This window comes from Scomber scombrus, chromosome 2 (genome assembly GCF_963691925.1).
Source record: "Scomber scombrus chromosome 2, fScoSco1.1, whole genome shotgun sequence".
Classification (NCBI taxonomy): domain Eukaryota; kingdom Metazoa; phylum Chordata; class Actinopteri; order Scombriformes; family Scombridae; genus Scomber; species Scomber scombrus.
The window spans coordinates 34,096,532-34,122,287 of record NC_084971.1 but is presented as its reverse complement, the minus strand read 5'-3'; the positions used below and the strand labels follow the sequence as shown (position 1 = coordinate 34,122,287).

Here is a 25,756-nt window from a genome sequence, read left to right as displayed (position 1 = left end):
AAACGATTAGAATGTGAAGTGTTGTAAAGTGGCATAAAAAGGAGCCAAAAATACTAACAGAAAGGTATTTCACTACAAAAAAGTGGCTTGTGGCCTGAAGTGACATAAAGTGGCATGAAGGGATGTGAATTGGTGCGAAGTGGCGTAAAGTGCCGTAAAGTGGTGTGAAATGCAGTGAAGTGGTGTAACGTGGCTTGAAGTGGCATGAAGTGGAAGTGGCATGAAGTGGCATGAAGTGACGTGAAGTGACATGAAGTGACGTGAAGTGGCATGAATTGGAAGTGGCATGAAGTGACGTGAAGTGGCATGAAGTGGAAGTGACATGAAGTGACGTTAAGTGGCATGAAGTGGAAGTGGCATGAAGTGACGTGAAGTGGCATGAAGTGGAAGTGACATGAAGTGACGTTAAGTGGCATGAAGTGGAAGTGGCATGAAGTGACGTGAAGTGGCATGAAGTGGAAGTGACATGAAGTGACGTTAAGTGGCATGAAGTGACGTGAAGTGGCATGAAGTGACATGAATTGGCCTTAAGTGGCATGGAGTGACATGAAGTGACATGAAGTGACGTTAAGTGGCATGAAGTGACGTGAAGTGGCATGAAGTGGCATGAAGTGGAAGTGACATGAAGTGACGTTAAGTAGCATGAAGTGACATGAATTGGCATGAAGTGACGTTAAGTGGCATGAAGTGACATGAATTGGCATGAAGTGGCATGGAGTGACATGAAGTGACATGGAGTGACATGGAGTGGAAGTGGCATGAAGTGGCATGAAGTGATGTGAAGTGGCATGAAGTGACATGAAGTGGCATGGAGTGGAAGTGACATGAAGTGACGTTAAGTGGCATGAAGTGGAAGTGGCATGAAGTGACGTGAAGTGGCATGAAGTGGAAGTGACATGAAGTGACGTTAAGTGGCATGAAGTGACGTGAAGTGGCATGAAGTGACATGAATTGGCCTTAAGTGGCATGGAGTGACATGAAGTGACATGAAGTGACGTTAAGTGGCATGAAGTGACGTGAAGTGGCATGAAGTGGCATGAAGTGGAAGTGACATGAAGTGACGTTAAGTAGCATGAAGTGACATGAATTGGCATGAAGTGACGTTAAGTGGCATGAAGTGACATGAATTGGCATGAAGTGGCATGGAGTGACATGAAGTGACATGGAGTGACATGGAGTGGAAGTGGCATGAAGTGGCATGAAGTGATGTGAAGTGGCATGAAGTGACATGAAGTGGCATGAAGTGGAAGTGACATGAAGTGACGTTAAGTGGCATGAAGTGGAAGTGGCATGAAGTGACGTGAAGTGGCATGAAGTGGAAGTGACATGAAGTGACGTTAAGTGGCATGAAGTGACGTGAAGTGGCATGAAGTGACATGAATTGGCCTTAAGTGGCATGGAGTGACATGAAGTGACATGAAGTGACGTTAAGTGGCATGAAGTGACGTGAAGTGGCATGAAGTGGAAGTGACATGAAGTGACGTTAAGTAGCATGAAGTGACATGAATTGGCATGAAGTGACGTTAAGTGGCATGAAGTGACATGAATTGGCATGAAGTGGCATGGAGTGACATGAAGTGACATGGAGTGACATGGAGTGGAAGTGGCATGAAGTGGCATGAAGTGATGTGAAGTGGCATGAAGTGACATGAAGTGGCATGGAGTGGAAGTGGCATGAAATGACATGAAGTGGTGTGAAGTGACATGAAGTGGTGTGAAGTGGTGTGAAGTGACATGAAGTGGCATGAAGTGACATGAAGTGGCATGAAGTGACGTAAAGTGGCATGAAGTGACATAAAGTGGCATGAAGTGGCACATTTCACTTAAAAAAAGCAGCTAAAATCTAATCTAACTATATCTACTGTCTCTAAAATAAGTGGCATGAATCGGCGTAACGAGGCACCACAAATACTTACAGAAAGGTATTTCACTAAAAACAGCTCTGAATATCTAATGGGCCTGTATCTATTGTACCACTTATACTGAAAACATGATGAAAACTGACAGACTTTGTTTTTTACCCCTTTAAAAGTTACGTTTTGGGGCTACAGCTCCATTTGCCCCCATTCATTCTAACTACCTCTATAGCGCCCCCAACTGAAAGCTCAGAGATCTCCTCCTGTTAGAAACTCTCTGGCGGTTCTTCTTACACAGAGCCCGCCATGTTTCTACAGTAGCCCAGAAAGGACAAACCTAATACTGGCTCTAGAGTGGACTTCTGCATTTTACATGAGTTTCGTGACCACAACAGGTTCTCAGGTTTAATCAATAGTTTATGATGTAGTTACGACTCCAAAAAATATAACTTTAATCTATTTCTAGCTACTAAAACCTTCTTTTTTTGTTTCTTTTAACTACTTAATATTGTTTTATTTTGATTTAACATGCTTTATCACTGTTTTAAGTTACTTTAAGCTCATTTTATAACCATGTATGTGCCTTGTGAATCTTTTTTTAGGAGGCTTAGAAGGTAAATATCATTAATTTGTTTATTGTATAAGATAAATATGCATATCTTGGGCAAGTTTTCTATATATTTATCGTAATATCTAGATATATTTAGAAGTATAGCTGAGTGTTGTTGTGGGGATTTTGTATTATGAGATGTGTGGAAGTCACATTACTGCAGGAGCCACACACACACACACACACTAACACACACACTAACACACACACTAACACACACACACATTTATACACACACAGGGCTGAAGCAGCTCTCATGCCAGCAGCTCAAACAGGTTTCAGTGCAAAAAAAAAAAACTGCAAACCAAACTTTGATTTTGACCAACTTTTTTTTGATGCACAAGCAGCCACAGCTCTGCAGGGCGAAGCTGTTACCCACCTGGAACCAAACCCTGTCACACAATGACCCGGAGGGGCAGAGGAACAGCCTCAGAGGCAACAGGAACAGCCTCAGAGAGACAACAGGAACAGCCTCAGAGACAACAGGAACAGCCCCAGAGACAACAGGAACAGCCTCAGAGGGACAACAGGAACAGCCTCAGAGCAGCAGACTACCGCAGGGCTCAGTGTGAGAGGACAGAAGAGAGTCCTGCTGGAGTTAGACTCGTTTTAAAGTCGCTGTTCTTGCTGTTCTTCTTGTTGTTGTTGTTGTTATTGTTGTCTCATCCTCCTCGCGCTGCCGATAGCCAGAGACTAGCACGCTGTGGCGCGAGCACACACCGTCTGTCTTAGCAGCGTGATGACGTCACGGCTGCCGTTAGAACACCAGAGCGCGCTGATTGGTCTGAACTAGCCGTCAAGCCTCCTCATGTCCCGCCCCCTCAGGATTGTCACGTGTAGATTTAAACGAGTTGTTTTCTATTTTTAATAAGTTGTAAATAACGCGTTTTATTGCTGTTTTATAGACTATGGAAGCACATGAGAGGGGAAAACATTATGTAAGACATTATAATGAGATACTATCTAAAAATAATGACTTAGTATCTCCAAATAATGAAAAACTATCTCAAAATATTGACATACTATCTCCAAATAATAGTGACTCAAAATCATGAAATATTATCTCAATTGCAGCCAGTTTTTTTATATAGTTAATAAAGCTGGTTTTACTCTTCATTTATTTAATTTATAGTGTTAACAACTCAATATTGTTTTTATCGAAGGTGGGGGAATGTAACTAAGTACTAGTTTGTACAACTTTAAGGTACTTGTACTTCAGTATTTCTATATATTTTATTACCTTTAACTATTACTCCCTGATATTAGAGGGACATTTTTAGGGCTGCAACTACCAATTAATAATCAGCCATTAATCGATTATAATTTAATAGACGACAACTAATTGATTAATCAACTAATCATTGAATTTTTGAATTTATATTATTATATTTATAGTTACAAACGCTTTATAGATCAATAATATAGATCATACATAAAACATAGTTATAAAATATGTATTGTCATAGCTGAGACGACACAATGGTTCCAGTTGTTCAAGAAGTTCTACCTTGAAAACATTAAAGGTAGCATATGTCAATCAGTCAGTATTAATATTACAATAATATATTTATACAATAATATACACACAGAAGCTGCTGGACAAAAAATGGTCATGACTGAATGTTGTTAATTTAATAAGTCTTAATAAGCCAATTAACAGATATTAGAGGATATAATCAGCTGTTATAGTCACTACTTTAAATATAAGAGATAAACTGTAGTTAAATATGTAGTTTTATAATAAATAACTGGATTCATGAATGAATGAAGATGAGGTTATGATGAGTTCAGCTCTGTGCTGCCACCTTGTGTTCAAACTGATTCACTGCAGGAAAATCACATAATATGTAGAGTATGAAGGCAGAATAAAGCCTGACAGGTTTCTATGATAATTATAATAAAGCTGACACTAAAGATCAATTAATATTAACTGTATTGAATGATGAAATGTCACCTGCTGTGTTTAAAAAAAAAAAAAAGTTTTCACCACATTTCTACAAACTCCCCAGAAAAGTTGCCTTTTATATTATTTATTCATTTGATTAACTTTTATTAACTTAAAAAGGTAATCAAGGTAATATATATTCTGATTTCTAAATGTACTTTCATTTTATATTCTTTGTTTATTCTGCTTTGTTACACTTTAGTTCATTGACGTTTTAAATACCTTGTGTTTATTTTTGCTTTGTCTTTTTTCTCCACTGAGGATATTAAATGATTCTGATGTGATCTGTTGTTATGGATACAGCTGAGAAAGTTGAAGGAATGACTCATCTGATCCTTGTTAGCTGGAGCTTCTTTGTAGACAAGATGATGTTCATAATTACAATAAGTCGTTCATTATTGTGACAGACCTAGTGCTCCTATCAACTGGGGCTGGAAGCAGTATACATAGATACTGTAGGTAGGTAGATACTTGGTTGGTAGATAGATAGATACTTCATTAATCCTGAAGGAAATTAAGGCATCCAGTAGCCCATATTAAATCAGATCATAGTTAGTCCAAGAATAAGTATATAATAATAAAGAATACATTTTCTTAACAGTTTAATCACTTATTTTCTCTTTGGTCTCAATGTTTTGTCTTTTAATTTGTTCTCTTTGCTTTTATTCCTTTTCTTCATGTCGTCACTTGTCAGTCAAACTGTGAAGCACTCTGAACAACATTAACCTGAATGAAAGCTGCTCTATAAATACAAGTTTGATTAATGATACAATAATGAGAATAAATCACAGAGACGAGTTGTTGGTCTGTCAGGTTCCTTTGTGGTTTTATTGGTGAGACTTGTTCCGTTACAGTTTCTGGACAGCTAGTGTGTGTTTTTATCTACCAACACAGACATTCTCTCTCAGTGTCTTACAGACAGAGGAGGCCAGATTGTGACCATTAAACAGGCTTTTAATAAACCTGAAGAGGTGGCCTGGTGAAACACACACACACACACTCACACAACCACACACACACACACACATTCACTCATGGAGGTAACACACAGACACCAGTTGGGACGGGTATGACAGTGGAGGGTTTTGTCTTCACAGCCGTGAGCAGCCGGCCTTTAGGGGATCTAAGTGCTGCTGTTGGCCACCAGGGGGCACCAGTCAATTAGACAGGAAGTCCATGGCGGTGTCGCGCTCCTCCACCAGCTCGGCCGCTGTGGCGTCCATCTTGGCCCGGGAGAAGTCGTTGATGGAGAGTCCGTCAACCACCTTCCAGGTCTTGTTCTGGAGGGGAGGGATGGGGGGGGCAGAGGGTCAGTTTACATCTGAATATGCTTCAAATACACTCATCTCCTTCTCTGGTAATCTGCCTTGGACAATAAAGTGTCTGCAGTGTAGAAATCAAATCAGTTGCACATGCCTATCTCTTTAAGTACAGGTGGTTAAAGGGCGTTTTCACACCTATAGTTTGATTGGGCCGTCAGCGTTAACTCGTTAATCACGATGAGATTAAGGGCAGAGTATAACTTGTTATTTTATTGTTTTTTTATTGTGTTAATCTCTCCTCACTGACTGCTGTTATAACGGAGTTCTGTAAACTGTGCTCAGCATGTGTTCATATGGTAGAGTCTTCCTGCTGCTGTCTGCACATTGTTGGACTTTCTTTGTTGGAGGATTTAGATATGAGCAGTCAGCCAGGGTGACATGGAGCGCACACACCGAAAGAAAAATCTCTTATTTTGAACATCATGTCTTCTTTTTATAAAGTCACCGAGGTTGAAACAAGTAACGAGCCTGTTTTGACAATGTAAGGACTAGAAAGTAAAGTAAAGTACAGATATTTGTGTTCAAATGTAGAAATATAAAATATATGAAATGAAATGTATAATTTTATCCACAATTCAGTGCCCAGCAATCCCATAATTCATTACAAGTAGATTGTTTTGGACCTATTTGTTTCAGGTTGCTTTCTCACCACCAGAAACACACCAGAGTTCATCATTTGGTTAATTTGGTGCAGACCTGAGTGTGATTGTTGCGTTCTGACCGACACAAAGGAACCCAAACAAGGAGTCAAACGAACTACGGTTCAATTAAAACGCACTAAATGCTGTTGGTGTGAAAAATCCCTAACACTATGTGGCGCTGTCTGGCTGCTGATTGGACGGACTGTCTGGCTGCTGATTGGACGGACTGTCTGGCTGCTGATTGGACCGACTGTCTGGCTGCTGATTGGACCGACTGTCTGGCTGCTGATTGGACCGACTCACCTTGATCTGGACAGGGAAAGAGTAGATGAGGTCCTCTGGGATGCCGTAGGTGTTTGCGCCAGCGTAGATGCCCATAGAGATGAACTCACCCTGTTAGCAGGAAGCACAAAACATATTAATGTGTATAAAAAAAACATTAAAACACGTCTATAAACATCTTCACTAACAAAGTTTTTATGGTTACACCACTTAGACATTTTTGCCATAATCCTCTAATATATTCTCTCAAAATAGATTAAAAGCAGAAATTTGATGCTGAGTACACAAAAAAAGAATGTGTGCAAGTTATTCATACGTTTATTTTCACATTTTAACTCCTTTAAATTTAAACTAAACCACATGAACACAAAAAAACCCTGTCTTTTGTGGTTACACCATTGGACATTTTCAGGAGCATTCAGTCTTACTTTTGGTAAAAAATGGTGTAAATTTCATTTCAAATGATATAAAACCAACAAAAATACTAAATGTACATTTTAACAAACCTGATGCTGCTTTTAAAACTATTAACATATTATTGAATCGCTCATCTTACCAACCCTTACTTATCACTGACCCATATAAAGATCTAATTGATTGCTCGTCTCCATCACTATTTAAAGCCTCTCTTTGAACACTGACCTCCTTGGTGCCGAACCAGATGTCCCTTATATGGTCACAGATGGCCTTGGCGGCAGACATGGCGCTGGACAGCTTCCTGGCCTTGATGACGGCGGCACCGCGCAGCTGCACGGTCTGAAGAAGAAGAGGAAGAAGAGGTTGGAAAGGAAACTAGAACCCCAGAGGAGAAGAAGAAGCTAAACGGTCTTCATAACTCACAGAGATGAACTCTCCTCTCAGCCAGGCGTCGTCCTTGATGCAGTCGTAGGCGGCGACCTCGCTGCCGCTCACGGTGACCTTGGTGTGGTGCACGTCGGGGTACTGAGTGGACGAGTGGTTTCCCCAGATGATCACGTTCTTCACCTTATCGGCGGAAACGCCGCAACGCATCGCCACCTGCAGGACAAACACCGTAACAACAGATATTAAGTAGTAAAGCGGTTAGTGTGGAGAATATAAAGCTACTGGAACGATGTCATTATAAAACAGGGGGGTCAAACATGAGGCCCGTGGGCCAGAACCGGCCCGCAGAGGGATCTAATCCGGCCTACTTTACTTCCTCTCTTCTTTTCCTTTCTTTCATCTTTTTACTTGTCTGGCCCGAATGAGATCATATTGGGCTGTATGTGGCCTTTGATTAAAAACATATTATATATATTATAACTATATTATAACTATATATCCGTGGATTATGTACACAGACTGTATATAAGAAATGGACGTAACATCCGTGACGTCACCCATTGGTTTGTGGACTGCTGCTCGGAGGCCAATAGAATCGGATCTGAGCAGCGACATCTTGAAAATTTTAGGTGCATGCTGGGAAAAATAAAAACAGGGATTCTACTTATATGGGCATCAGGAGGAGCATGAAGCGCCCTCCTGAACCTGTGAACCAATCAACCTGTCAATCACCACGTAGCCACGCCCTAATGCATACCCTGCTTTATCGTCAAATATAAAATCAGGGAGGCCAAAATGTCCCAAATGAACATCATACTGCATTGAAGAAGGCTTTAAACTAGCGATTGAGACCATAAACACATTTTGAAAACGTTTACTGAGGTTAGAAATCAAGTGAGAAGTTGGTGAATTCTCCATTGACTTGTATAGAGACGGAAGTCCTTTTGACACCAAAACGGTCGCCCCCTGGTGGCCTTTTGATAGAATGCAGTTTTAAGTTACTTCCGCGTTGGCATCATTTCAGAGGACCACAACTCCCTGCCTGGTTGTGTATAGACGTAAAGATGTTTGTACCTGGGAGCAGGCTCGGTTGTGGTCCAGACGGGTCAGGCAGGAGAAGTTCTCTTTGGGGATGGAGGGAGCAGATTTGGAGGCGATCAGACAGTTGGTGTTTGCTGGGTTTCCAACAACCACAACCTGAGAAAATCAAACACACCTTCATCACACTGGGTTTCCTTTTTTTTTTTTTTACAGGAAGAGAAACATTTAAACATTTCAAAACATCTGTGATAGTTAAAGTCTGACTCTTATTGAGTTATTATCTGGAATAACTCAAACTTTCAGTGCTTTTCTGCTTTTTTATTAAATCCAACTGTAACTTTTTATTCTCCTGTCTTTATTCTATTTTAGCTTCATTTTATTTGTAATTTAACACTTTTATTTCACCACGTGTTGCTTCTATATCCTGTCTTGATGCGTTTGATGTCTCGATGTTTAAAGTACAGATTCACTTTAAAAGGTTTCAACATCAGGCAAAGATTCTCTGCTTCTTTGACCTTTGACCCTCTGCACACTGAACCTCTTTCGTCACACTGACGTCGGGCCTCGTGCAGAACTCTGAGGTCATTAGGGTTCATTAGGGGCCAATAGGGGCCAATAGGGGCCCTCCTCCTGCTGCAGACCTGCATGTTATCGTCCACACTAAAATAAACCTTGATCCCTGCAGCTGATGTTACTTTCACAGGTTTGAGCCGCTGTGAGACTTTTAGGAGACAGTTTTGTTAGGAGACGCTGAGTCAGCACTTTCATTTCCTGCTGCTGAAAGTCTGCAGTCAGCTAAACGTCCAATAACATCAGCTCAGAGTCCTGGAAAAACACAGTCCTCCCAAAACCAGGACCAGGAGAGTACTGCAGTATTATGAGCGATGTAGTATGCAGTATTACAGTAAAAGTACTGCAGTATTATGAGTGATGTAGTATGCAGTATTACAGTAAAAGTACTGCAGTATTATGAGTGATGTAGTATGCAGTATTACAGTAAAAGTACTGCAGTATTATGAGTGATGTAGTATGCAGTATTACAGTAAAAGTACTGCAGTATTATGAGTGATGTAGTATGCAGTATTACAGTAAAGTAGTGGTTTGGTCCTCTGACTGATATATTATTATTATGACATCATTAGATTATTAATAGTGAAGCATCAGTGTTAGAGCAGCATGTTACTGTTGTAGCTGCTGGAGGTGGAGCTAGTTTACACTACTTTATATACAGTTAGCTAGTAGTTAAAGTAAAGATTTAAAGTGTCACCTTGACGGTCTTCTTGGCGAACTTGTCCAGAGCGGCTCCCTGAGTCTTGAAGATGGCCACGTTGGCCTTCAGCAGGTCCTTCCTCTCCATGCCTTCCTTCCTGGGCATAGAGCCAACCAAGATGGCGGCATCGATGTCCTTAAAGCCAACCTCGACTTTGTCAGTGGGGATGACCTCTGCAGAAGGGGGGGGGGGAGACAGAGACAATGTCAGCAAATGGTGAAAAAATGCTGATCAGTGTTTCCTGAAGTCCAGCTGACGTCTTGATTTGTCCACAACTCAAAAGATTATTCAGTTTATTGTCAGAGAAGATTAAAAGAAACCAGAAAATATTCACTTTCTGGTTTCTCCTCAAAGAACGACTCCAAACGATGACTTGTCATTAACAGTCTGCTCAGATTCAGTCTCTGAACAGATATTTAAGTTGTTGTGCATCTTCTTTAACGTTTATGAAATGTTGCTTCTTTTGTGGAAAAAGAAGCAAAACATTAACAAGAAGTGCTGTTTTGGTCTGTTATGAGGAAAGAATGTTAGATATCATATCAACACCAGAAACACTCTGTGTCAGTGTTGTATCTCTGGAGGAAAGAACAGTAAAGTTAGATGAACAAATGTTAACAAAAGGAAACTATGTGAGGTCTGAATGTTCTTCAGTCATTTATTATAATATGTTGTTAAACAGGCTGCTGTATAATGATCATCAGTGAGGTTTTACATGAATAAAAAGTCTGTTAAAGTTTAAACAGTAAAATATAAATGTGTTAACTGAATAATCATTGACTGTAAAACATGAATCAGCCTTTTGAACTGAAGCGTCTAATCTAATCTGCTTCCTTCTGAAAGAACATATTGATAAGGAGGTGAAGAATCGGCTCTGATAACTGATCACTTATCAGTTAACATTGATTTCTTTAAAAAACAACAGTGTACCTCGACCCCCCCCTAATCCCCCCCCCCCATGGACACAGTGTGCAGGACGTATTTACAGCCTGTTTTCACATCACACAGTGTTTTCATTTTTATATCATCTTCTCTTTTTGCAGGTTTTTACAGCTCATTTCTATTTTATTACAGCTGATAATAATTACTGAGGATCTACAGTTATATAAAATGTCAGAAAATAGTGATAAATGTGTTTATTGATTGTTCTGATGTGATATTTAAACTGTCTTTTACTGGTTTTCACATCTCACAGCTTTCATTCATGTCATTTTTTAAATCCCTTCTTTTCCAAATGTATTTTAAATGTTTTTATTTTATTAAGGCGGCAACTGATGATTGTTATTATCCAATAATCTGTTGGTGATTTTCTGGAGTAATCGATTTGTTTTCTGATGCACATTTTCCCGCTTATTTGTACATTTCGATTGTTTACAAGACGACACGAAGGCAGATTACTTCATGTTTAATCTTAAATCTCAGTATTTAAACTGTTATTAAAGTAGATTTCAGTATTTAAACTGTCAGTTCAGATTTCATTTGAGAACAAAGTGAGTTTGTGTTGCAGTTAAAAAAGGCGATGATGATGATGATGATGATGATGATGATGATGATGACGATAACAAGATAAGATGCGTTCACTGTCTGTTTGCTGCTATCGGACTGAACTTCAGTCAGGGTTCATTGTTGTCCCACCACTGCTCTGATTGGCTGCTGTGGGGCCTCAATGAGCAGCCAATCAGAGGGCTTGTTTCAGACACTCCTTCCTTCTCCTCCTTTCAGCAGCAGCAGCAGAGAGGAGGAGGAGGAGGAGGAGGAAGATATGAAGGACGAATAACTCACATTACCAACAATGTTACAGAAATGTTCTTCAACCTTCATGTTTCTAAAAGGCTGATAACAAAAGGAAAGAAGATTTTTATGTTTTCAGACAAAGAAAAAGAGTTCGAGCAGAATTAAGAAGAGCTGTAATGATTAGTTCATAGATAAAATATTAATCGTCAAGTATTTTGATAATTAATTCATAATTTTCAGTCATTTATTAAAGAATAAGTGATCAAATGATCTGATTCCAGCGTCTTAAATTGGATTATTTTCTAGTTCCTTTCCTCTTCTGTGACAGTAAACTGAATACTGGTTGGTGAAATGTTCATATGAGGTTGCAACTTGAACTTTAAGAAACACACACACCCACACACATACATACACACACACACACGGCTCACCCCTCAGCAGTGGAAGGGCACAGTCCTGCAGCTCCATGACGACTCCGTCCAGCACCGGCAGCATGGGGGGGATGTCCAGCAGGACCAAGATGATTGGCTGAAAACGAGACAAAACGCCACACAGGCATCAAAAGAAGCAGTTCAACCAGTTCATTGCCATCATTTACAGTCATCACACACACGCACTGTAACACTCAACACAAGGCCTCGCCTGTGATCACGTTCAAGGTTTAATAGCAGCTCATGTTTTACATTGTAACACTGCTTCATTCAACTCAGTGAAGGTCTGTAAAATGAACAGAACATCAACCACTGACATCAGCGGATTGTATCTTATATACTGATACTGATGTTAGTCAACAAGGGGAAAATCAGCTGATACCGATATTTGTGCGATATATTGGTGCATCCCGAGTTATACAACACTAAAGGCTGATTGTACAGTAGGTTTCATGATTTGGTTCTAACGTTTGATTGTAGATAGATTTAGTAAGTAGGGCTGGGTATGATACCAGCACCAATCCAAGTCCCCTTAAAGTGACACTGATACCAGCTGAGTCCTTCATTTGATACCCATCATGTGTGGCAGTGGTCCAATCACATGTCGCAATAAATCTAAGAACGCTTGCTGTTGATTGGCTGTGAGGAAGTCCATACAAATAGTCATATTTTCTAGATCTGGGTGTAAAAAGGAGTGATTGCAGGTATCCTTTGACGGGAGACGTTTAGATACTACTTGGTATCGATTTATTTCGGTCGATACCTTAAAAAGGTATCTAGTACTGATACCCAGACCTGTCAGTGACTAGAAGTGGTTACAAAAACAGAATTAAACAATAAACAAAAACCTTCTTTGGTCATGTAGCTTAATGTTACTCTAAAAATCTCACTGAGCTGCATTTTTATAACCCATCATAACCTGGTGAGGGGTCGACTCTGGTTAACTGTTAATAACTGTTATATATTAATCATTCTGACCAGTCAAATGAAAGCAAACACCATAAAAATGTAGCACGACTTTATGACTTTAGACTGAGTTCCTCTCTGGACGCCCGACTACCAGCATCCTCGTCACCACATTACAACATGCATTATTCACAGAGACTCCATTATATAACAGCCAGGCCCCAGCTGTCGGGGGGGTTGTGTTATGTAATCAGAGCTCAGGGTCGAGTCTTACCTGGTCCTTTCCGAACACATCTCCCTTAGCGATGCTGTACAGCAGGGAGTAGGCGATCTGGCCAGCGGCGCCGGTCACCACTACACGGATTGCTTCAGCCTGCAGGGAGAGAAAAACGACAGCGGTCAATCTAAATATCTCAATGACCTAGATGAATAACGGCGGGAGGAAACGAAGCGGCAGTAACCGGCATTGTTGGATCACTGTGATTTCCCCCCCACACACATTATGAAGCTATGATTGAGCAGATGGAGTCCTCACACAAGCGTTATCAGAGGCGGCTCGTCCTCCTGTAGCACATTGATAACAGGACTCATCACCAAAACTCCAGCAAGACAAATCCTGCTATGTAGCATGAAATGTAGCATGACCTAGCATTACCAGACAAGGTTAATGTGACATTAAGTTTAAGTTCAGTCTTCGTGGTATTCGACGACACTCGTGAATAAAAAGCACCAAACCATCAAGCAGCAGATAAACTTTCACTAACATTGAGCTTTTATGATCGTCTGCATGTAGAGGACGAATCACCAGACTCCATTGAGAAAAACAAGCATTGTAGAATGACCTTGCTTATATAAACCAGACTAGAGATTATATTAAGTTTAACATCACATTATCTGATATTTGATGACACTCTTTATTTTGTATGCATAAAAAGCAGCAGATAAACTTTAAATAGCTTTTTATGATTGTATGTAGAGAACTTATCACCAAACTCCATTAAGAAAATCATTAAATGTAGCATGACTCTGCGTATATACAACATTAAGCAGGACATTAAATATAACTTTACTTAATCTATAGTATCTGATTGCAATCTTTAATTCGGCATGTATAAAATCCATCAATCTGCAAAAAACTTTACATAACATCCTTTTTTTTTTTTGGTTTGATTGACACAGCCTTCTGTCACAGTGCAAAACAATAGATTCATATTTGATTTATTCCAACGAGAAATTAAAACCACCTGAAACATAATATGAAAAAGATAATAGCTAAATAACATAAAATAGCTTTTAAAATGATTATTAGAACAGATGTTATGTATAATAGTCCATCAAAAAATAAATGATAAATGGCAGAATTCAAACACTATTCGTATTAAACTGAGATTTATTCATAAACTTAACTGAATAACATTTCCATGAGACTCAGCTTTATATTTTATAGGTTTGTATTTTGTCTTGTAAGCAATAAATTATTAAAATCTGCAGATTCAAACTGAGGAAGCTCCTGTCATGACTGGTTTCCTGCCTTCTTTTTAATCTGCAGACTCTGACTGCTTCTTTAATCTTAAAAATATGATTTATTACATAAAATATACATTATTTAATTTGCTGTTTTTGTTTACCTGACCCGTTATTCATTTCAAAATAAGGGCCTATCATATCACCTGATGCTGACGTCACGCCTCTGCTCTGATTAAAATGGAGGCGGATGAATGAAAGTACAGAGAAGAAGAAGAGCACAAAGTGTTAAAAACAGAGGAAACAAAGCGTGCTCTTGTCTTGTCTGACGAACAGAAAGCTGCAGATACATCTTCATGTTTCTGTTTCTGCTCTGCGACAAAAACTGCGCGTGACAGCTTTGTCCTTGAGCCTTAAAATGAAGCTTCACTAAAACAACCTCCATTTAAAAAAAGAACTCAGATTTGCACAAATGAATCAATGACGCTGCCGGCCTTTTTGTCAATGTCAAAATGCATCCTCAATATGTTGTTAAAATCATCTAAAGCTTGTTGTTTTTTGCAGAGAAAATGAGCGCAGGGTTTCCTTTCAGTGCAGCAGAAAATGTGCTGCAGACTCAAGTTCAAGCTTACCATTATTATCCAGAGGTTGGTGCTTTTCGGGTCGGTGCTGCCTGTTCTCCCTGCTCAGAGTCGGAGTAGACGGAACTGCGGGGTCACCTCTACCCTTGTACTGCACCGTCAGACGGTTCGTCCCTCCCCACTCGCTCCGGGAAATGTAGTTTTTTTATGCTTTTTATAACCTAGCCCACTCCTCTTAAGAAACACCATCTCCCATGATGCACCATGCTACTGAAAACCGCCCCCACGTGCTCCACGTAGAAGGATTTTATTTCAAAAAAATCTTTTTAACTGAGCTTCAGGTCAGCTTTGATTTGTCGCCATCTGGTGGCCAAATACGGTACTACAAGACATGTTCTGCATTGGGGCGCCGCTATCTGTGGGTCTGTGTGTCTGTGGTGGAAGAAGTATTCAGATCATTTCCTTTAGTAGAAGTACCAATACAGAAGTGTAAAAATACTCCATTACAAGTAAAAGTCCTGCATAAATCCTACTTGAGTAAAAGTACATAAGTATTAGCAGCTTAAAGTACTTAAAGGATTAAAGTGAAAGTAGTATTTGGTCCCTCTGACTGAAAGATGACATCATTAGATTTTAAATACCCAATGGTGGAAAGTAAATATGTATGTTTACTCAATTACAGTTTTGAGGTACTTGTACTTTACTGTAGTATTTCCATGTGATGCTACTTTCTACATCTCAGAGGGAAATATTGTACTTTCTACTCCACTACATTTATTTGACAGCTTTAGTTACTTTTCAGATGAAGATTTGACACAATGGATAATATAACAAGCTTTATAAATACAACACATTGTTAAAGTTTAAACCAGTGGTGGTTTCCAACCTTTTGACGTCTTACAAAAAACAGTCTTTTGAAATCAGAACATATACAATTAACAACACAAAACAATTTAAAAAAGGTATAGACCAAGAACATCCACAAGCACAGCAATGCCTTAATACCCCAAAACCAACAAAGAGTCTTAGAACCTCCTCAAGAACTAAGAAGCCCCCATCAAAAACTACTATATGATTTCCTCAAGAACCATTACAAACATCTTATGGACAGGGTACTTGAAATATGTATTCCGATACAACTACTACTTACCTTCTAAAAAATGTAGTCAGTAACATAATCATAATAAGTATCGCAATATTAAAGTAATGTAACTTTGCGTCATTTTTGGATTACCTCAATACCAAATATGCAATAATAATAAAGGGCCAACCCCACAAATGATTGCGCCGCTTTTGCGACCGCTAAACCGGTGCAAATGAGACAAATAATAGTATCTAATTCACATAGCACCCACAAAGGGTGAAATACAGCTGCTAAGCAAAGAGTGTCACAGTGTCTGTCCGATTTGCATGTATGTGAGTTAGGCAATACTGATAGATTACCTTTCTATGCAAGTAAGCGTTGTTGCAAAACCCGCCTAATTCACAAAGACCAGCACAAGTTGCCACACGCAGTTAGGGTGGAGATGTCAGTGTGTTCAGAGAGTTGGTGTTAACTGCACACACACTCGCTCCCCTCTCTGTCTCTTAAGACTTTTAAATTATTTGTATGTCTTTAGGACTGCCACACAGCGTAACAACCACTGTAACCGCTTTAGAAACCATTTATTACCAACCAAAAACCTGTGAAACCCAATAAGAGCTTCTCAAAAGCCTTCAAAGATGTCTCTTACCATCTACTAGAACCCTTGGCATCCCCTTAAAGATTCCTTAAAGATACATCACAGACTCCAGCTTCTACTTCTTCAGAAACCATTACAACAATGTTCTCAACTCCAGGAACCATCTCATAAACTAATGATACATCCTCAAGTACCCAAGGAACCTCCTCAAGAATGACTGAAAAATCTCAAAGACCCTTAGAGCCCTGTCAATAACTTCTACGTTCTAAGGTCCCTGAAGTACCACGCAACACCTTCATTAACCCCTGGTACTGCCTCAGTGACCCCTGGGGTATTTTTTGTCAATAAACTTTCTTTAATTTCTTAATATAAGAATCATGTTTTGCAGCTTTAAGCTCATCAACATGAGGACTGTCTATCAGATGAATGGAGGCTTCAGGTTTCATGGACCATAACAACCACAACTTATTTGCTCTTGGAAAGCAGAATATTGAGCACCGCCATGTACACACCACATTCCTGTGCTGCAGACAGCTTTTTTAGATGAAAGACCCTAAAATGTGACCATTGTTAGATACAAATTTAAATATAATAAAGTGATTCAGAATTGTAATAACAATAAAATGCACAGAAAATATACTCCAGTGGATTTGAATTTGAATTTCTGACTGGTCAGGGTTGTTTGTGTTGCTGGAATTTGGATTCATGACCTCAGTTGTTCTAAAATCCTGCCAACATACAGAAACTGACACCTTAAAACTTGAATGTATCCAATCATAGAAACTGTTGCATTTGTTTTGGGGAAGTGTTACATGCAGTCAAGTACTGTGTTTTTGGATATATTCCTTCCTTCTGCTCCTGTTCCCTCTCCAGGTGCTGTCAGTTAATTGGTTTCTACCACTGGGTGTCAGTACAGCAACTCAGTGGCTGATTCAAAATCTGAATGAACCAAGCATCATCCAGAGCCCTTTACAAAAGAGCAGAACTCAAATGTGAGACTCTCCTATTATCCACCCTTCACTTGTCAGTTTATGAGCTGTTGAGATTCTCTAAATTAAGGAAGATACACATTGTGTCCACTCTCATTTACATAGTTAATTTCAGTTAGATACACAGTTAGTTTTTTGCCCAAACTGTAATGATTTGTAATGATTGTTGAAGTTGCTTTGTAGATAAGCAAGTTAGGTCTTTTGACTGTATTTTGTTTTCGGAGATAGAGATTGATCAATGTTTAAGTGTAAGTATTGTAAATACGTTTTACATCCTTCAACTCTATTTTTTTCTCTGTTTCAGTTTCTCTGTTCTCAATAGTCCACCGAGGGGTAGTAACATATTTCCCTGGGCTCGAAGACTCAGTATGAGTTGTAGTTTGATTGTATTGCATTGTGATGCCAGTAAAAACCTGAGTGTTATTAGATCTGTGCTGCTGAGTCTTTTGTTATGACCCAAATACAACTGAAGTAAGTGAAATTTGATATGTGATTCTGAAAACACTGAAAACAACCACAACACATCTCTGTAGAAGCTTCTGGATAATCCTGTAAAAAACACTGAAAACAGTTTACAGGGCGTTCTGTGGATTATCCTGAGAGACTCTTTTCAAATCAGGGTCAAAGGAGAAAGTCTACTGGAGGTCAAGTTCACTCTCAGACGACAGTAGGAAGCCACTTGGCTCAGTTACCAGCTCATTAAGTCACCCATCAGCTTGTCATCTGCGTCCCTGCGGGAGGTCAATCTGAGCCAAGCCGTCTGATCTGCTGACATTTATAGAGCGCATTCTGACATCACCGGCGTCACAAACAAGAGCAGGAAGGTCAGGAGGTCACATACGATTGACAATGTGGATTTCTGATTTAAAAACAACTAAAATACCGATCTGTATGATGTCGCTCCACTAAATGTATAAATTCCTGTTCAATCATGACAAAAGTGTATCATTTCCATAGGAAGAATGGGCAATAGACATAAACACAGACTGTAACTAGAGCTTCAAATATTAATTTATTAATTGATTAGTCAATCAAAACCTAATTGGCATCTTTTTTGATAATTGACTGATGGTTTGTCATTTTTTAAAGCAGAAAAGATTTGCTTGTTGCAGCTTTTATGCAGCACACATGATAGTAAACTGAGTATCTTTCGATTTTTGAGTGCTGATCAGACAAAACAAGACATTTAAAGATGCCAACTTTAGCAAACCATGTAGGAAAACACATTTTCCATGACCTGCAACTCTAATTCAAACAGTAGACAGTCGTCTATAGAGTTCACCCATTAAAACTGACAACATTTCTAAAATAACAACAAATGTCCACATTGTCCAAACTCTAATGATATCTACTATCATGCCTTCGTAGAGCAGTTCAATCCTTTTGATCAGGGGTCATAAACAAGACATCTAAACACCTGTTTCACTAAAGTTGTAAAATGGAAGCTGTAACTTGCAACATTTGTTGTATTTCTCCTTTTGACCTCTGCAAAATGTGTGCTATAATTTGTACATACAACTTTAAATCAATTCATTTTCTTTACCACTTATCCTCTAGAGGGCTGCACGGTTGTGGGACACACCAGGACAGGTCGCCAGTCAATCATAGACAGTGCTAACATATAGCATATTCACACCTATTGCAATTTAGAGTCAACAATTAAACTAACTTGCATGTTGGTATAGTATCCAGAGAGAACCTTCGCAAGCACATGAAGAACCCCGGGAAACACAATTTCACATCAGTAATTTTGACACATTGACATTGGCACATTCAAAGAGTCACTATACAGTAAATGCTACTTATGCATGAGTATGCGAGAACATTAGAGGACTTGGAAATGTATCTTCAATTTGCAAATGAACGATTTGTGAAAAGAACCCTCAGATCGTCGGCTTCAGCATCCACCTCTGCTCATCCATCTCTCCTCTGTTTGATCTTTCTTCATTTCAAATGACACAACAGCTAAAACAATTTATTTAAATTGCCAAATAGTCCACTTAATGATAAAATAAGTCAGAGATGAACAAGCTTGACTGGCTGATCTAACATAACTACGTAGCCAAAAGTATGTCGACACTTGTACTTCTGTTGTAAAGCTGATTTTTTTTCTGGTTTGGGTCCCTTAGCTCTAATGAAATCATGATGATACAGCATAGATTGGAATATTTTAGACCTCAGTGTTGTTTCAACTTTAAGTCAGGAGTTTATGCTTCACTCTTTCCTGTTTCAACATGGCGAGCACAAAGACAGTCCCTTTAAGAAATAGTTTTGTGACTGGGCTGTAGACACCTCAACCCACCTTTGGGATGAAATGTGAAATGTGAACCAGGCCTTATCACCCAACATTAGTGTTTGGACTTCACTAATGTTCTTATTGCTGTAACATCAGGTGGACAACCTGAAACCAGAGGCGTGGAAGCTGTTATACCTGCACAATAGTACCTGTGGTTTTTGAATGACACATTGAACTATCACATGTGTCTGCAGTGTTCAGGTGTCCACATACTTTTGGCAACTGACTGTATGATGGTCTGTTGCCTGAAATAAAAGAGCTCAGCATAAAGGTGGAGGAGGTGGGTGTGAGGGATGTTCTTTCAGAAAGAGCAGAGAGAGGGAGATCAGATTCAAGCCAGGTGAGGTTTCTCATGACATGTCAGAGCCGAGCGCATCCGGCAGCTCGTCAAGGACACCGGCAGCCATGTTGGATCTGTGTGCTGCTTGCTGGGTTCAGTTTCTGTAAAGCTGCCCGGAGCTAAAAACAGGCTGCAGGTCTGTCTGCTGGCAGCGAGGCAGGAGCTGACCGAGGTGCTGATAATCTGCAGCAGCAGCAGCACAACTCTATCAAGGCAACAGCAAACACACGGGACAGTGCTGGAAGTGCAGGAAGATTTAACTGTCAAAGTAAAGGTCCAAAGTGTGTTGCAACAGGCTAAAGATGCAAAGCTCCTCAGATCAACACAACAGGATTTCATTTTGCAAATATATTCTCTTTAGCAGTTTATTTTGTTCAGTATAATTGGATAAATCATGGTTTTATTCATTAATTTTTATTCTAAAAGAGTGACCAAAGCAGACACAATGCAGGATTAACCTGCTGGAGAGTGTGAGTCCAAACATGCAACCAGTAATCCTGCACAGTGTTGAACCAGGTTTGTGATGTGTAGTTAAAGATCATCTGATTAAACAAAAAAAATGCATGTGTACCTGTAAGTATGGTGAAATATTAAAGATATTAAACCTATTTATAGAAAGGCTCCTGCTTTTAGGTAAAAATGCATGATCAACCTTGAACCTTTACCATGTCAGTTTAAATGTGTTTTAAAGGTACATATCAACAAAATAAATGCAATTATCAAACCTCCACAAGCTAATTACCACTTCAACAACCCTTAATCTTTATAGGCCCCCTGGGGTCCAACGGCAAGTGATCACACCAGTGATCTCATAGAGCTGCCACAACAAGTTACACTGAAAAGAGTCTTCACTATGTTGTTAAAGAGGATTATTTCCATCAGGAACAGAAAAGACAAACAATGACAGATGAAAAATGTAAGTAATAAGATATGAAGTTGTGATTTATGTCCTGATCTGATTTGATTATTCTGATCACTTTACTGTAATATTTGGACTAATATTTGACTATATTTGAATCGTACCTAGCTGTTATGACGATTTAATTTCCCTCCAGGGATTAATTACCTCTCTCATAATAGGACACAATCTTTAGGCTAAACTGTTTCCTATCATTCAAAGTTTGTAGTAACTTTCTTCCCTAGACTAGTCACACCCTGAACTGATGAAGCCCCTTGGATAAGAGGCTAAACGTCTTCATACACATATAACAAGTCCAGATGCTTTCGATTCAATAGCCCAGAGATAACTATGACTTGCACGAATGAGAACATTCACAGACATTTCTTCCCTGCAGTTTTTTTTATTTTCCAGACTCTAACCGGACGTCTTGTTGTTAACTCTAACGAGCTTGGCGGTGAGTCTGACTGAACCTGAACCAAATCTGGCAGGAGACGACTCTCTCTCTGAATTAATGATGACGGGCTCGGAAAAAGACGCAACCCGGAAAGGTGAAGGTTGGTGTCCCGTTTCCGGTGGCCATGTTCACACACCTGGTATATTAAAGCCCCCCCCCCCCATAATAACCCCTCTATCCCGCACTGCGACGCCGAATAAAGGTTGATGAGACACACCTGACTAACCTGGCGCGTAAAAGGATGGAGGGTTTACCGGTCTAACGGTGAGGTCTACACCCCAGAATATGATTTGCATGGTGTGTTCAAGGACGCACGGTCACCTCTGTCCCCCCCAGTGGTCAAACTAATGACTGCTTTAGACTCACCTGTGAGGAAACAGCCCTCGTCACCAGATACATGGAAGTCAGCAGAGTCAACATGGTTCCTCCGGTAGTTTCGGTGCCGTTCACTGATCAATGACGTCCTCTGAAGAAGAAATGGCTACCCGGAGAAAGATAGACAGAGATGAAGAGAGAGAGAGACAGGTAGACACCCACTGCAAGAGAGACAGACAGGTGCGACAGGAGACCACAGCGAGGGTTGGAAACGACCCTCAACCGCGCTGCAGTGCGACTTTCACGGCTTCGTGCGCCACTGTTGCCCTGGACTTACACTCTCTCTCTCTCTCTCTCTCTCTCTCTCTCTCTCTCTCTCTCTCTCTCTCTCTCTCTCTCTCTCTCTCTTTCTCTCTCTCTCTCTCTTTCACACACACACACACAACCTCCTACCTATAGGGTATACACACATTAACACCCACAGACACACACACACAGACACGCACACACTCTGCTGCAGTCAGTCTAGTCCCTTAATAAGATTTTGGGGACGGAAATAGCCGCTGGCTGGACTGCTAAAGCTTTTCATGTCCATGCCTAATCACTGACTGTGTGTTTTAATTGCAGGCAATCATCACCATATTATTATACTGCAATAAAGTAAAAGGAGTTTTGTGAAAGGGAGTGTCTTTTTTTTTTTTTTTTTAGGAGCACGTGACGTCACGCCGGGGAATGACGTATGGCTGCTCCAATGCAAAGTGTTTGTTTGAGGGTCAGATGAGGACAGGAGACTGCTGCAGAGCTGGAGATGATAGAGAGGAGGATTGTTGGTGCCAGTGCTGGAATGTAAAGTAGTCTGCATCAGAGCAGCACAATTTTGAGCAACTCCATTACATATGTTTAGCAGCTTCAGATACTTTTCTAGGAAGCGTATTTATTTTAGTATTTCACGTTATAACATGATTTTTTCTTTTTCTGGCGTGACAGAAATACGTTCCGCAGGTAAGAGGCAGCAACAGTAGGTTTAATTTTTTTTAGTAAATGCCATACACTTCTGTACTTTTCAGATGAAGATTTGACACAATGGATAATATAACAAGCTTTTAAAATACAACACATTGTTAAAGATGAAGACCTGAATCTGTGCTTGTGCCCTAATGCAGGAAAAAGGGCCCCATGACATTTATGCCTGTGTAATTACATCATACAACAAACATTCTTGATAGTCCATCACTGTAGACACATTTCCCTGCAATTCAGTTTGACTTACTTTGAGATGCAAAAGACAAGTTTAAGGTAAATTACATACATGAAATAAAATAATGATATTATAAATCATAAAAGAATGTCTGCATTAATCATATCCTGATGAAAACAAGTTCATACTGTACATTACTGCTGAATATACATTTATTACCATAATTAACTGAATCTTTTCATTTAAAATGGATCAGTTTTGGTCTCTAATCAATCAGCATCCTGGTATTGACTCAGACAGTTTGATTGACAGGACAGATGATCAGAGGGGCGGAGTTTATACCATCATGATTAAGCCCGGGACTGATGTATGGGTAGAGTTTCTCAGTGAAGGAGCAGCCAGTAAAGGAGCAGATAAGAGCTACAGCATCTACGTCATAAAAGGAGACCAGACCTTCCTCATAATCCACAAACACCCCCACCTTCTGAGGACGAGACTTCAGAGAGAGACGGACTAAATTGTTATTACAAGCACTGTACTCATTTCTATTTCTTAAACACATAGTCCAGTAACCATCCTCAGGGCTCAGTGGGATGTTTCCCTTCCTGTTGATCGATTCTCTGACCACTCCTAGATCCCAGTCAGTCTTCCTTTTAACCTGAACCTCAAAGTAAAATCTGCCTGAAGACAAACTCTGCTTTCCTAACACACAGAGGCTGGGAGAAAATCGTTCTGGGTTGTCTGGGAGATTCTTCCTCACATCACCACAGTTTACTTGTTTCCCATCATCAGACAGGATGAGCCAGATATTTGCTGTATCAGGATCAAGAGTCACATCCACTGCATACTGCTGGACCTTTTTCAGCTCAGCCTCAGCAAACAGCTTCTTCATCTGTTTCCTGAGCGTCTCCTCCAGCTGAGCCACAGCTTTCACCACAGTCCCTTCATATGATGGTAGACGGACGCTGACCTCTGTCCAGTCTTTGGTGGGTGGAGCAGCTTTCAGGGACAGGAAGTTTTGGAGGAGGTGGAGGTGGTCTTCAGAGTGTGAGAGCTTCTCCACCTCAGAGCTTCTCTTTTTCAGCTCAGAGATTTCCTGTTCCAGCTCTTTGATGAAGTCTTCAGCCTGTTTCTCTGTTGTTCTTTGCTTCTCTTCAATCGTCTCAATGAGCTCATTCAGGCTTCTCTCAACAGACTCCTTCAGAGCGGTGAAGACCTGAACACCTTCTGCTTTCTCTCTGTCTGCAGCTTCCTCACTGAGGTCAACTGAGTGTTTGATCTCTTGAATCTTCAGTCGTCTCTTCTGGATCATCTCCTGCATTTCAGCCTCTGTCTTCCCCAGCTCTGCCTTCTTTCCTTCATATTCTTCTTTCAGAGGAACAAACTCATGTGTCTTGTGGTCTAAAACAGAGCAGAGCAAGCAGACACATGTCTGGTCGGTCTTACAGAACAGCTCCAGAGGTTTATCGTGCTTCATACACATCCTGTCTTCCAGGTTCTCCACAGGGTCCATCAGCTGATGTCTTTTCAGGCCTGACTTTGTCAGATGAGGCTCCAGGTGAGTCTCACAGTATGAGGTCAAACACACCAGACAAGACTTCAGGGCCTTCAGTTTGGTTCCAGTACAGACGTCACAGGGAACTTCTCCTGGTTTGGCAGCTTGTTGCTCTGAGCTGCTGCTGCTGGCTTTCTGTTGAGCTTTCTGTCTGAACTGAGAAACAACCTCAGAGATGAAAGTGTTGACCTTCAAATAAGGTCTTACATAGAAAGTCTCTTTACACATTGGACACAGGTACTGGTCATTACTGTTCCAATGTGCAGTGATGCAGTTTTTGCAGAAGTTGTGTCCACATGGTGTGGTGACTGGATCAGTGAACACATCCAGACAGATGCAGCACAGAAACTGATCTTCAGATAGCAGACAGTTGGCAGCAGACATATCTACACATTGTGAATAAAGGTTAGGTTTTGTTGTAATTAAAGAATTGTTGATAGGATATTTAAACATATCAAAGTATGACTACAAGAATGATGCCAGGCTCCAATAACAGGCTGGAAGGCAGAAAACTGGCAAAGAACAGAATGTCAAAAATCCTCAAGAGACAACAGCCATCATACATGGTGTTAAGCACAAGAAAGACATTTTCTTTACAGAAGTTTTGAATGTTCATTTAAAGATTACTGGAATATAAAGATAAGCAATTATTTAATTATACTGAATTATTTATCATTATGAAATAAAAATCATACAATTTTCTTTCTGAGTAAAGCTGAAGTTTTATGTTGAAACCTGCTGAAACACAGTAAATGTTCTTCTGTACTCACCAAACTTTGAACTTGGATTACTAAGTTTTCAAAAGACAGAAACCCAGAGACGTGTCTCGACTGCAGCTTTGTTTCACTGACAAGCTTTCAGTTACACAGTCTGACGTCAAACCTATCCTGTATTTCCAGTTCTCCCTCATTTCATCCACCATCCCTGTTGTTTAGATGTGTTTAGTGATAGTGTGACAGTAACATGCATTTGGCACAACATGAAATCAACCAGGAGACATGTTCTACTTTTCACTTGATCAATGATGTCAGTCCCACATGTAGGAATATATATTTAGGTTCAGAGGGAAATGACCCTCCCTTCACAGTTTAGAGGCCAACCCCTAGGTTGGGAACCACTGGACGAAGAGTTGGGTTGAGATG

At 40.1% G+C, this 25,756-nt stretch overlaps 3 protein-coding genes across 4 annotated transcripts in view; all 3 read right to left on the bottom strand.

The window, feature by feature from the left end:
* Positions 1-3,123, bottom strand: part of LOC133999840 (UTP--glucose-1-phosphate uridylyltransferase-like) — a 27,081-nt gene extending 23,958 nt beyond the window's left edge. The window contains exon 1 of the mRNA XM_062439174.1: positions 2,846-3,123. The gene's annotated coding sequence lies outside the window, so the exon portion shown is untranslated. The remainder of the gene's footprint in view (positions 1-2,845) is intronic.
* A 2,086-nt stretch (positions 3,124-5,209) lies between these two features.
* Positions 5,210-15,057, bottom strand: LOC134000040 (malate dehydrogenase, cytoplasmic-like). Its single transcript, XM_062439351.1, has 9 exons — positions 14,936-15,057; positions 13,114-13,212; positions 11,934-12,030; positions 9,769-9,944; positions 8,535-8,657; positions 7,497-7,673; positions 7,299-7,412; positions 6,678-6,767; positions 5,210-5,691 (listed from the first exon to the last, which is right to left on the bottom strand). The coding sequence occupies exons 1-9, from the start codon at positions 14,936-14,938 to the stop codon at positions 5,569-5,571; spliced, it is 1,002 nt and encodes a 333-aa protein (XP_062295335.1). The 5' UTR covers positions 14,939-15,057; the 3' UTR covers positions 5,210-5,568.
* An 8,294-nt stretch (positions 15,058-23,351) lies between these two features.
* Positions 23,352-24,998, bottom strand: LOC133997448 (E3 ubiquitin-protein ligase TRIM39-like). 2 transcript variants are annotated; one of them, XM_062437041.1, is made up of 2 exons: positions 24,772-24,998; positions 23,352-24,735 (listed from the first exon to the last, which is right to left on the bottom strand). In XM_062437041.1, the coding sequence occupies exons 1-2, from the start codon at positions 24,996-24,998 to the stop codon at positions 23,352-23,354; spliced, it is 1,611 nt and encodes a 536-aa protein (XP_062293025.1). The 2 variants fall into 2 exon arrangements, with proteins under 2 accessions (XP_062293025.1, XP_062293016.1); XM_062437032.1 differs by having other exon boundaries at positions 23,352-24,998.
* Positions 24,999-25,756: the final 758 nt, after the last annotated feature.

What these genes read in the sequence shown, in the direction of transcription:
- LOC134000040 (XM_062439351.1), bottom strand. An exon ending in ATGTGTTCGGAAAGGACCAG is followed by an intron (nt 12,031 to 13,113) that starts GTAAGACTCGAC and finishes TCTCGTTTTCAG; the next exon opens with CCAATCATCTTGGTCCTGCT. An exon ending in TGCCCTTCCACTGCTGAGGG is followed by an intron (nt 9,945 to 11,933) that starts GTGAGCCGTGTG and finishes CCCCTTCTGCAG; the next exon opens with AGGTCATCCCCACTGACAAA.
- LOC133997448 (XM_062437032.1), bottom strand. Translation starts at nt 24,998, where the DNA reads ATGTCTGCTGCCAACTGTCTGCTATCTGAAGATCAGTTTCTGTGCTGC.